General features: G+C 41.0%; 1 protein-coding gene across 2 annotated transcripts in view; it reads right to left on the minus strand.

Annotated features, from left to right (window-relative positions):
- KCNIP4 (potassium voltage-gated channel interacting protein 4) overlaps positions 1 to 10,211 on the minus strand; it is a 1,084,926-nt gene extending 1,074,715 nt beyond the window's left edge. Inside the window, exon 1 of one of the 2 annotated variants that reach the window (XM_045550452.1) lies at positions 9,986 to 10,211. In XM_045550452.1, coding sequence (XP_045406408.1) covers positions 9,986 to 10,046 — 61 coding nt within the window. In that variant the 5' untranslated portion in view covers positions 10,047 to 10,211. The remainder of the gene's footprint in view (positions 1 to 9,985) is intronic. The other variant, XM_045550456.1, reaches the window with a different exon arrangement.
- Between the last annotated feature and the right edge of the window lie 3,396 nt (positions 10,212 to 13,607).

The following is a 13,607-nucleotide window of genomic DNA, read 5'->3' on the forward strand; positions in this document are numbered from 1 at the left end:
GAAGACAAGGACTATAGCTACTGATATCCTCATCAAGGATATACAGCAGCATCCTAGGAAGGTATTTAGCATATGCCTTTGAAGATGAAGTAAATAACATGTGCTATGCAATTATACACAATTCAGGTCAAGCATAATTCTGGGGTAGAGAAGAAAGATATGATTTGAAAGTTCAGTTTCTATACTCTAAACAACTACCACACCTTTTTATATTCTGAAATATTTACTAGCATAGTGTTTCTCATACAATAAGTTATTGATAAATGCATTTTAAATGAATGATTGTTGAATAACATCCTCAAAAATATTTCTAAAACTATCAGAAAACAAATTACCCGAGGGCTGAAGTTATAACTTTCACTGTTTGAAATCTGAAATTCTGATCTGATGATATTTATGATAAGCCACACTCTCATGGTCAGGGATTCCAGGATAAATGAAGCTATGTTTTCAATTGCGATGCTTCTAGCAATTTATTTCTATAGTTCAATCTTCCCAGTGTAGTGTTTATGGTTTTCCATTGTCAGTGTTTATTCTGAGAGGAGAACAACAGTTTTGAAAGTGTTAGTTTTTAATGACTAATTTTCATTTGAAAGCTACATCCACAACTTTAATAACTAGGAGAGCTTATTGGGTTTAGCAGCAAATCCTGTATTTAAATCACATCAGAAGTGTTAGTATTTATTAGCTTCCAGCTTGTTAGTTTAGATGTGTGGCCTTCTGAAAAATTATCTTACCACATCTCCATTAAAAATGAAATTTAATCTGTAAACATACAACAAGAGATTCTCCTCATCCACCTCCTTGTATATTGTTGTATTTTGCAGTTTCCACCTTCCTTTTTTCCATGTTTCTCAATGCCTGGTTCTGAATGCTTATTGTTTTATACTGGTCTCCCAAGATTTCCCTCCCCACAACTTTCAAATTAATGTGATGCACCTGTGTTTCAGAGTCTACACCAACTCTCCCAGAAATCAGAACTTCAGCAGGAAATTATGATGAAACTGGTCCATGAGAGGAAAGAGAATGGGTAACAGATTGCAATAATACATCCATCACAGTAGGAAGAGACTCAGCCTCAAATCAATGTGAGTTTGTGAAAATAGGTAATATAGAAAGAGTGACTTAAGAATTCTTGGAAAAGGTAAGAGAAAATTTTAGCAGAATTTGGTTTGCACAAGCGCTTGCAATATTAGACCTGATATAATAATATCCTTATGAAAAATGTTTGATTCCACAAAATTCAACTTAAAAATTAGAGAGATATTCTATTTAATTTAAAAATTCCTACACTAATTTGAAATGCCTCTGCCTTTACTGGAACATTACTTAAACTGGCAATAAGAGAGCTGAGCATTTTCAACTCCTCTCTATCTTTAAACAGAAGTTATTACTCATTTGTACTCTCCAAGGTTCCAGATCATATTTTTATTTTAAAAAGTACATTTCTTCATAGACTTACAGCATCATAGAAGGTTTTTAAAATCTTTAAAGTGCTTTAGATAATGTCACTGTTAATGTCCCAATGTTTTTAAGTGTTTTGACAGATGAACCCATATTAGAATTAGATAAATAGGTGGAAGGCAGGAAGAAATTGGACAATAGATCAAGTATAGAATTTTGAGCCCAGTTCTTTTGATAGCTTTATTCTATAAGACCTCAGTGAGAAAAAGGTCAAGTTCAATATCACTGTGTGTTTCCACTTGGAAGGGAATGGCACTTATACCAACTAGAAGTAATCTTGCTTTTAAACACCCATCTCACTTCCTCCTTACCTCTGTCATGGGAATGAATATTTTAAAATAAACATGTTTAGGGATTTCTTTCCTCCTCTACTTGACTACAAATACCTAAGGTATATTCAGTTACTGTCTCTTGAATAACCAGTAAGCTCTCTGAAGGCAGGCTCTATGCCTGTCATCCTAACATCAAGTAGTTCCTTTGTAAATATCTGCTGAATTAATCTCATTTCATCTTTACAGGATTCCTCTCAGCTATGAGTGTATATGATCACCACAATTGTATAGATAAAGAAATACAGGAACAATATTATACTCAATGGCTATTTTATATGTTCTCACCGTTCTAAATTAAGTTAAAATTTCTCTAAGTTAAACTCCTGTCCAAATTAAACTTGTTCTTAGGACTGTATTGACAGGGTTGTTTTAGAAATACCTGTTTCTTAGTTATATGGTATTACTATTTTTTTTTTTCAAATTCTCTGTGGACACAAAATAAGAAGACCTGAGGATCAGTTTCTACCACAACGGAATGGGTTAGAGTATAAGACTGTATCTCCTTTAGGCATAACCATAACATAAGGCACTTTTATTCATTTAACATATCTCTGGAGTATTTACCACATGCAAAACATGGATGAAAGCTATAGGCTAGACCATTTTTTAAAAAGTAGTTTCTCATGCTAATCTAATGAAAATTCATTAAAGTACAAAAAACTACAGCCCAAAATAAACCCGCTGGCAGAATATCCATTCTGAGATGTAGATCAGTTTAATAGTTAGACGTGCTATATTCCCCCAATATTATTATGAAACTCCTGGAGACATTTGGAATTCACATCTTTTCTTGCAAAAACAAAATAAGATTTAGAGACATTCTTAGGGGCACCTTAGCGTCGAAAACACAGTGTACAGACAGTACAAAAAAGAAGACATGGGGTGGGGAGAGTAGTCATTAGACTGCAGTAGTTACTACATCAGTCAAATCTAATTTTGATTCCCATTTGGGCTATGATAATGTCATTTCTTAAATAAACTGTTTCACTCAAAAGATCCTTCAAAATATTAAGAAGTGTTGACATCTGGAGATGAAAGCCTATTTTCCTCCACAACCTTTTTAAAGTAAAGACCTATAAAAAAATGCCAGTTTCAATTCCCTGAAGACTTTTTATTCACTATTCATGAGCAGATGCTGCCTGAATACAAGAGGGGACATTTCCTTAAGCCAATACAAATTTCAGGTAACCAAAAAGTTATAAACTGTTACTATAAAATGCTTTAACTACTTATTTTTACCTAAATAAATAATTGATGTGGAATATGTAGAGGAAAGAAGTTTCTAAAAGGTCAATAATATATCCAAAGGGTGTTTAAACTGACAACCTATTTCCAGCAAGAGAGCCATTCAACCACACGGGCTCTGTTCGCTCAGGAAGAAAAATCAGCCCTTAACACGGGCATGAAGGCCAAGTGCTCGATGTGGAAAATTCTATATTTGTATTTGTGTTCAAATTATTCCTTATAGTGTCAGAGTGTGTGGAGAACTTTCACATTTAAACGCTGGGAGCCTCTCCTTTTTCAGATTTCCTAATGCGAGGTACCTATGTACTCACACAGAGCAGCCTATAGTGAAGAGGTTGGGCAAGAAGGAGGGACACGGCCACAGTGGTGAAAGTAAAAGAGCTGACCTTCATCCCATCTAAGCCTCGCCACAGTGTTCCCTTCCTTCTCAACACAACCTAATTGCCACTGTGACGTCTGATATGAAGGAAAACACACCTAAAGAAATGGATATGTATATACTGACTGATGTTTCAGGTTTTATTTTTAATTTTTCCATTCCTTTCCACAACCCCTGCCATAATGAAAGGATTTATCATCTGATGAGTATAATGATGAAGGTGATAATAATGATGGTAGCTGCAGTAGTGTAGACATTTAGGTGCTGGTTTGGGAAATGTGAAGGGCCATTCTCGGTAACATGAAGTCATAACATTGTGAACAATCACAATCCTGTTTCAGAGTGAGTACTTAACTAGTCTTTCCACTGTTTGATCTGGGAGAAGAAGAGAGTTGATAATCATTCACTGGGGGCCCTTTGGACTACTGATCTTGGAGGTGACAGATCTGGAAAGCATTAATAATGAGGGAGAGTATCAGTAACAACATCCAAAGGTAACAGTGACAACCAGGCTCCTATTAAGCCCTTCTTCAGAAACAATGTACACTCTCACAGCCATGGTATTATACACGCAAGAACATGGACAATTCAGAGAAGCAAAATCTTGGTGTCATGTTACTATGCACATATACTCCATCTACTAAATGGAAATGACAGGGAACCAAAAAAGAATGTCACTTCCAGCAGATGACTTAAGATACAATCAAATGTAAATTGTGATTTCGGGTTTTTAATGGGTCTACCACAGGACAACATGATTTAAATTCAACAAATATATTTAAGTACCTACTATTTTGTGAAGCACTGTGGAAGTATTTACTAGGAGTTCAAAATGGGTAATTTATGCATGGTACTTGCCATCAAGGAGTTACAATTTAATACTGCAAACAAGACAAAAATGTCTAATTTATTCTGCCTTGTCATTCAGATCTATATCAAAAGAAAAACAACCCATGAAAATTCAAATAATTCTTTGGGGTGGAGACAGGGAGAAACCAGTAAGGCTGCAAGAGAAGGTCACTACATTTCTAACAGTTCCTGATGGATGTACAGATTTTCATTGGGCAATGTCAGGGTAGGAAGTTAGTTCTATGCTGTGGGTAAAGCATGAGATATGTTCACATATTGAGGAAGAGTCCACTTTAGCTAGACCAAGGTGTAGACCTAAAGGAGTCATGGAAGATAATGTTTGGATGGATAACTGTCACCATACTGTGAAAATCATAACTATCAAGTTAAGGAAATAGTATTTTTAATTCTTCAAGTAAAGGAAAGGCATTAAAAGAATTTTTACAGGGGAAAATAGTATGACTCAAATCAGGTTTCAGTAGATTTAGTTGGTTTTAAGTGAGGGGTGGCAGTTAATGCAAATAGGATGTAACCATCATGGCCTAGAAATGATGCTAAGAACATAATGTTGGTGGTAGCAATGGAAATTGAAGGAAGAGACAGACATAAAAGCCAGAATAGAATCAATAAGTGTCAGTGACTGATTCAGCATTATGGGATACCATACAGAAGGAGATGTTTCTGCTTTTTTTTTTCTTTCCTTACTTTTTTCTTTGGGGTGGAGACAGGGAGAAACCAGTAAGGCTGCAAGAGAAGGTCACTACATTTCTAACAGTTCCTGATGGATGTACAGATTTTCATTGGGCAATGTCAGGGTAGGAAGTATTTCTTTCCTTACTTTTTTCTTTCCTTACTTTTTTCCATACTTCAAAAATTATTGCTACCATTTGCAAAATTTGGACAACAGCAAATTGTTTTTAGTAGTAGAATCTGTCTTTTCTGACATACTAGCTTTAAGGTGCTAATAAAATTTGCTTGCGGGTCTGACCCTTGGGGCATGAAAATGTCCATCTAGTCCTTTAGAAGAAGAATGGGCCAAACTATAGACGAAAGAGAACCTACATCAAACTACACTTAGATTAGGGAGAGATTACACAAGCAGAAGATAATTAAAAGAGAACCTTATGAAAAAATTGCACAAGATGGGGAAAAAAGGGAAATAAGGGCCATAAAAGCAGATCTGAGAGAAGTCAGAGGAAGTAGAATAATTCAGTGCCATAGAAGGCAATTCACTATCTGTTGTTGAGCAAATATTACAAGTCAGACTTTGTGCTGGACACCGGGGATAAAGTGATGGGCAGAACATAATATTTCTGCTCTCATAGAGTTTATGTCTTCCAAGGCTGCAGTCCCCACCCCTGGGCTGTGGCCTGTACCAGTCCGTGGCCTATTAGGAACCAGGCGGCATGGCAGGGGGTGAGTGGCAGGAGAGCAAGTGAAGCTCCACCTGCATTTACAGCCACTCCCATCACTCACGTCACCACTTGAGCTCCGCCTCCTGTCAGATCAGCGGTGGCATTAAATTCTCACAGGAATGTGAACCCTACTGTAAACTGCGCATGCGAGGGATGTAGGTTGCGCTCTCCTTATGCGCATCTAATGCCTGATGATCTGAGGTAGAGCTGAGGCAGTGATGCTAGCACTGGGGAGCAGCTGCAAACACAGATTATCATTAGCAGAGAGGTTTGACTGCACAATAAATGTATGCACTTGAATCACCCCAAAACCATCCCGCCACCCCTGGTCCATGGAAAAATTGTCTTCCATGAAACCAGTCCCTAGTGCCAAAAGGTGAGGGACTGCTGTTCTAACGAATGTTGGTAAGCAGCATGAAGCATCCCAGCCAGGTCAGTAGTATACCGATTGAGAAAAGGCCATTGGAACCTTTAAGCAAATGAACAATTTGAAAAACAAATGGGTAAGTCAATGCCTGAGGGTGAATAAACTTGTAGTAGTATGGGCAGTTATATAACCTTAAGACATTTTTAAGAATGGTAAAGCTCCTTCAACAAATAAAACATTCATCCTCTCTCTCTTTTCTCCTTCTCCTCTTCCTCTTCCTCCTCCTCCTTCTCTCTCTCTCACACACACACTTACTTTAATCTGCTTGAAATAGTCCCTGAGAAGGGAGGTTATTAAGTAAACAAACACATTGAGTTATAAAATGTTGAAAAGCAATATTATCTACATGTTCTGGAAAAAGGGAGGACAAGAAAAACAAATAAAAGGATAAAAAATAGTCAGGACCATATATTTTAAGAACAGAAATATATCTTCAGAAGAATCAACCACTATCTGGTCTACAATCTGCAAAAATTTTTGCACACATATTTTATATTGCATGGATCATTAATTTCCAAACCATCCATAGCCTAATTTTACGAAAGAGGGCATAACCATTGGTCATAAAAATGTGCAGTGTGGGGGAGGGGAAAAAGGAGGGTGGCTGAACTTTAACACTGCATCATATCATTTGTTTAGTACCCCCTTATATTTGTATGACATAAAGAAAACAGAATAATGCCTTCTGCAATGCAAAACTTTTCCTGGGTTCAGAATAAATGCATTTTTCAATATTACCTTTGTAGAATTACTTATTTGCATTTGCCTTAATTTTAATAAACACAAAACTTAAGCAGAAGCCTCAATAATACATCCATCAAATGACAATTCAAAATTTAAGAGATTTTTCACTCTACCGTTGAAACATACATTTTCCTTCCCCTTTTTAGTTGTAGATTATAACACATAACATCTGGCATCCCTAAGTCAGATGACACAAATTAAGGACACCAATGAATGACTTTGTAGGTTTTTTTTCCCTTTAACCTTATTTCTGATTTTCTTTCAAACATCCAGTTGAATTATCATCTCCCTCTATGTCTCCACTGGCAGGAGGATTGCGTTTGATTTTATAGTAGGAGAGCAAAACAATGGGAGTAGACAAGAAAATGAAAATTATATTCTGGGCAGGCTTGGGGTTTACTATGGAAGCTGGAAGGGTAAAATTGGGCACTCTAATTCATAAGACACCTTTCTCTATTTATATGTACTTGTTTATAACTCATCCACTTTCTGTACTGCATACTCTGTAGTGTTAACAGTGCCAATTGCAATGATTTAGAAGTGGTGCCGATCAGTTAGCATACTAAATGTTTTCACCTGTTGAAAAGAATGCAAATAATGAACTTTTTAAGCTACATTATTATAAAGTTTCAGCAACACAACTCTGTTCCCATGATTTCTGACATTTCCTCTCTACGTTCTGTTGCATGTGGGTTTCTCTGTTGCCTGTCAGCAAACCATTTTTCACAGTGTTCTGTCTCTAAGTTAGGTCATAAAATACACACACGTATACTCTCTCTCCCCCCTCCCCCCTCTGTCTTCTCTAATTCCTGATTTCCCTCTTATCTTCATACCTTTCCCTCAGTTGGATCCTCCAGTTAAATTGTGTTTAAATTTTGATTAAATCATCTTAAAAACCTCCATCCCAGAGGTATATATTAAAGAGAAAATCATTATGGTACATTATGGTTTGGAAGTTATGTAAATATCCCTCTTATTGGAAGGAGAACAAGAGGTCAGGGGCTATTGTCTTAAAACAAGTACTGAAGGTAGAGTTTGAGCCTTTAAAAATCATCCTTTCTTATCCCAGGATTAGTAAAGACCACCCTATATCTGAGCACAAGTAACCAAAATACTTAAGCATATGTTTGGTGAAAATAATACAGATTACATATTTGGGGGATCATTCTCTAATATTAACGTTGAAATAATAACAAGAATAAAAAGATGCTCCAAACTATTTTTTCTTTATTACTCTCATCATATGACAATTATCTCTAAAAATCTGTAAATACAATTCACAAAACAGGTGTCAAGCCAATTCTAGCAATTCTAGTCACTTTTGGCCTCACCTTAGCCAAGATATAAATCAAAATCTTTCTGTTCCCCAACAACAAACACATGCTGATTCTAGAGATAGTGCCAAAAGTTTTTTAAAACATTATTTTAAATGTATTGTGCTCCCTAGATATGATTTCATCTTTGTTTCTCATTTACAGCAATTATGGCCACCTATGGCACTGTGAATAGACTGGACATGCTGATTCAATCCCCATCTGGCTGATTAAAGAACAGGCACAGCCGAAAGCTATTATCACTGAGGATGCAAACAATGCAAGCCACCCAGTTCCCGAGACCACGTTCCCGGAGCCTGCTCTGGCTTGGAGTTCCTAGGGCTGCCTCGTGCATGAGTGAGTCCCTGGCAGGACAACTAGCTCTCTACCCTGTTCTTACTCTGAAGAACTACAAAGAAAGAGACCCTGTGAACTCAACTCAAGACCCAACAACTACTCAGCCCTCTCTACTTAAAATATGATTCTGGAAAAATTCAATCCCCTTAAAGACTATGAATATTTCTCACAAGATATATCCTAGGTAGGCTTGGCTCATAATAAATAGGCAGCTACTGCCATAAGTGAAACCAGAACCATATATCGTTACAAGTCAAATTTAGGCTTTTAAAAGTGATGGTCATATCAATTTTTTTTTCAGCCTATAAAGGACCAAGACTTTTCTCTCTAAAATTTCCCACCCAAATGAAACTAGTGCCCTCCCAGTTACAACGAATGATCTCAACTATCGGGGTGAAGGAAAGAAAGGAAGGGTGTCCATTTCTCATGTCCATATATCAGAGTGATAGATTCAAGCTGTTGAGGTGACTCCATTTCCCTGAGTACTAAACACATAAAATGTAGAAACACCTCTTTCCTTATAACTTTACACTCCTCAAGTCTAAGTTACTTCATTCTGTAAACCCAAACTGTGCTGTTGCCATATATGACCCCTTAGTTAATATAATCTGGGGATGTCCACCTCTTTATCACTGTTTTGTTCCCCATGAACACCGAACACCTTCATTCCATTTACGGCTCCTCTAAAATACTCCGTACACATCAAACCCGCCTAAAAAGAGATCGACGCAACCTAAGACGCGCTGTGGGAGAGCACTGCTCCCTATTTCGCAGTGGATCCCACCGACCTCAGCAGAACATCTTTCCCTGCTTTCGCAGAATGCACGTTTCTCTGAAAGCCAAGCTCCTTGCACCAAGTGCCCAGCACCTTTCCAAGGCTACACTGTATATAAATTATTTCCAAGTGTCACTGAGGACCGTTTTCTCAGAACACGCCAAACCGAAGCTAGCCATAAAACAAGACATAAGCTCCTGTTGAAGAATCTGACATGGGTAAGATTCCAAGAGAACGAAAATGCAGTTTAAGGAAGAAATGTTTGTGAGCAAAAAGGAAAAGTGGAGGGAGAGGAGAGATCAATACAATCTCAGCTCATTTATCCCCCAGGTGTTAGGCGAAGGAAGTGTGCGGTCTGGAGTCATCTGGTAGATGTATAAACAACCTCGGAAATTTTCAGAGAAGGCAAAAGTACGCACAGGATCGCAGGGGACCCTGTCACCGCCGAGTTTCAAACACACTTCAAACAGGTTTTCTGTGCCCACTGGGATCTGGCATGCACCCCCTCTCGGCATCCCCTTTCCTGCAGCCCCCACCTCCCCTTCCCGGTCCCGCCCGCCCGGCGACCGTCTCTCGTGCAGCGAAGGCAACAAGCGTCCCCGGCAAGGAAGGGGCAGCCGGGGTTCGGCTCGAGAGGGAAGGCGGGTGGCAGCAGGCGCCCGCTCGCATGCTTCTCGCATCCTACCTCCTGTGGAGCTCGCCTCCTCCAGCTGAGCCGAAATGCTTTCCACTCTCCTCACATTCATTTTGGGGGACGCAGGGTGCAGGAGCGAGACTCGGGAGTCAACTGGCCCAGGGGCGCCTGCGGTGGGTCTGGCACCAGAGCGCACGGCCGCTCGGCCCGGGGCGTCCGCGGCGCCGGGAGCGAGAGAGTCAGGCGGCGGCGGCGGCGGCGGCGGGCAGGGCGCGCGGGGCGGCTGCAGGTGCGGGCGGAGGCCGGCGGGGGGCGCCGGGGGCGCTGCGCGGCGCGTGGCGGCGGGGGCGCGCGTGGCGGCGGGGGCGGCCGAGGCGCGGGCAGAGCGGAGCCGGCGGCGGGACGCTGCGGCGCGAGCCCGAGCGCCAGGGCCCCCTCCCGTCGCCGCTCCGGCGCCGCCCCTGCCACCTGCTGCTGAGGCGCTGGACTCGGGGATCCCCGGAGGGGGCTGGCGCGGTGCTCCTGGCGACCGAGCAGATGGACCCGAGGCGATTTAGGGCCGGGCAGGGCGCCCTCTGAGAGTTGTCACTGGTCTTCTGCGGGCGCCTCCGGGACCCCTTCTTGCAGGGCGCAGCGCCTGGCTCTGCGGAGGGGCTCAGAGGCACTGCACCCTCGCAAAGCATGCTCTGTTGGAAGCCCCAGGGGCTCAGACTCCGACAGCTAGACCGGAACCACTGCTGCACAAAGTTAGGCTCAGTTCGAAGGACGCCCTTCTCCAGAACCGGGCAGAGCGCCAGGAACTCTTAGACAGGAAACTTTCCCCATTGAAGCTAGAACCAGTCATGCGCCTCGGCTAGGTGTTGGAAAACACTGGCTCTAGACACCAGGTGAGCATTGCAGAGCCGAGGTGAAGAAGGCCACCTTGGAAAGGGAGTGGAGTAGACCGGGAGGCCTTTTGGACAAGCATCCACAGGGAGGGTTTCATTTGGGAGCTCCCTGGCAGCTCTGCTGGGAGGTGTCACTCACAGCCCCCCGTGAGCATTCCTCACCCAGAGTCATTTACCCTCTTAAGCAAAGTAAGGTGGGGACTGGTGAAGATAAAGACAAACCAGTAAAACCTGTGGCCATTTTTACTAATTGAGAACTCAAAATGCAGACTTCTATGTCCCTACGAGTCAAGTACATGAAGCCTCTTTTGAGAAGAAAGGTCAAGTTGACCAGATCCCTGGGCAAACCAAATTAAAATTCCCTCCCACTCTCAAATGCGCGGTCAATTGGCCACGACATGGGTGGAAGCCATTTTTGTTTGTAAAACCATTAACTATCCCCGTGGCTTCGGTGTTACATGCCCCGTCACCAGGTGAAATCTTGCCCCAGTCTCCAACTAGGTCTCAACCCACGCCTTCTTGCCCTTTCTCCCAGCCCCAATTCCATCATTGACTCCTTTGACCCTTTGAGTCCTGGTGGCATGTGTTTGTACGTTTTTTGTGATGGCTCTCATTCTCCTTTTAGTTCATTGTTAAGGGGATAAGTGCTGACACCTTCGTTGTCTGAGTTCAAATCCTAGTTCCACTATTTGCTAATCATGTGGTGTGGTGCAAATTATTTACATCAGCTGTAACAACAGTACCTACTTTATTGGTTAGTTTGTGAGGATTTAAGGAAATTAGCAGATGTAGACGGCTTAGGGCAGTGGCTAGCACATAGTAATCACTGTATACTCATAAACTATTCTTATTCTTGAAGTTGAAAACAGTACTGTATCGACAAAGTAATTAGAAAAGTTCCTTGCATATAGCTGCTCTTAACTAAACATTGTTTTCACTATTCAACAAACATCTGGTAACTACCAAGTATGAGGCACAGTTATAGGTACTGGGATACCACCGTGACTACAGCAAAGTCCCTGGATGAGTGGCTTAATTTCAAGAGTACAGGAGAGTATGACAATAAATCAAGGAATTAGGAGTGATCTACTCTTAAAAAGGGGTCTCTTTTATAGAGGGGTTCAGGGAAGGTCTCATGAAAAAGGCAGCATTTAAGCAGGGTCCTGATGAAAGTGAAGGAGGCAGTCATGGGTTTCTCAAGGGAAATTGAACTTCCAGGCAGAGGGAACAATAAGGGCAAAAGCAAGAATGGCATGTTTGCAGGGCAGTGAGGAGGCTAGTGTGCCAGGAGTAGAGGGAGGGAGGGGGAGGGTTATAGGAGGAAGGGCCAGAAAGGATGTCATCGTGTTCAGTCTGAATGTCTATAGAATTTAGCCCATATACTTCTACAGCCAGTGTATTCTTCACACTTGCAAGCTTCCTCTTAGCAAGTCTCTCTGTCCATTCTGTTGGATTTAACTATTTAATTCTCAGTATGTGTATCATCCCCTCCCTTTCCTGGATACTTACAGCAAGCTTCCAACTTACTGGCCAACTACTTTATTTCTGTAGCAACTCTTGCCAGAAACCACTCTCACAACTGTTGCTCTGTAGATGATCCTTCATACCTATTTAGCTCTAAATTTTATCATTTCCTATCTGATGACTTTGAAAGCTACCTTTGTGTGTTTGTTACACACAATTTGTTACAATTGATAAGCCAATAATATGTTATTTTTAACTAACGTTCATAGTTTAGATAGGACTGCTGGCCTTAGAAAAAGAGGAAAAGAGAGAGATTGCTCAGAGGAAAGGCCATGTGTGGACAATCCCACTGTCTGCCAGCTAGGACGGTGATGGTTTGGGTCCAGCAGCCTGGGTTAGAATCCCAGTTCCAGCCGTTAACTAGCTGTGTGTCCCAGAGCAAATAACTTAACCTCCTTCAGTTTTGTCATGCTATAATGTAGAACAGAATAATGTCTAGTCTGGTTAACTGTTGGGAAAGATTAAATGAGGCAGCATATGGAAAGTGTTTACAATGGTTCCTAGCATATAGTAAGAGCACAGTAAGAGCTATAGTCATGATAATTACCTAATGCCCTCATCATCATATTTTATCATGAAGAAATCAAAGAAGAAAAGGCATCACTATGTTCTGCAACAGGTCAGCTCAACCTCCCAGCATAGCATGGGAAATAATCTACAACTCCTTTTCCAACTACAAGATACACAGAACATTTTTTTGGACCAACCCACTTCTCAAATCTTATCCGATGCATATCTGTGTTGGTCCTACCAAGTATTTATCCCTGGACTAGTTATAAAGAAGGCAACAAAGCCATGTAAGGTGGACACCGTGCTGGAGAAATTTCCAATATATTAATGTTTCTAAAATATCTGTGTGGGATCTTAGCTGCTAAGAAATCCATGTTCAGAATCTTCATATGGATCCTTAGTCATTAAATATAGGAAAAATCGTCTTTTTACTGTCATCTCTGATATTTGGAACTAAAGCTCCAGGGTGACTGCTTTGCTCATCCCATCTCTTTATTGGCTCTTCAGATGTCAGTTACAGAGAAGAGATCCATAAGCCACAGAGTGCTGTGCCAGCTCCTTGTTCCTCCTTCAAAGTCATAGCAACCCTAGTCTCTCTTTCCAAACCCCCAAGACATACATGCACAAAGATTTCCATCTTCCATGACTAACTCTGGATTACTCTTCATGTAGCAGGAATGAATATTGTTCCCTTAAAGAACCATATTTAAAATTGGTTGCAGAAATAGTAAACTCACCATGTGCCAACCATT

This window comes from Lemur catta, chromosome 4, assembly GCF_020740605.2.
Source record: "Lemur catta isolate mLemCat1 chromosome 4, mLemCat1.pri, whole genome shotgun sequence".
NCBI lineage: Eukaryota > Metazoa > Chordata > Mammalia > Primates > Lemuridae > Lemur > Lemur catta.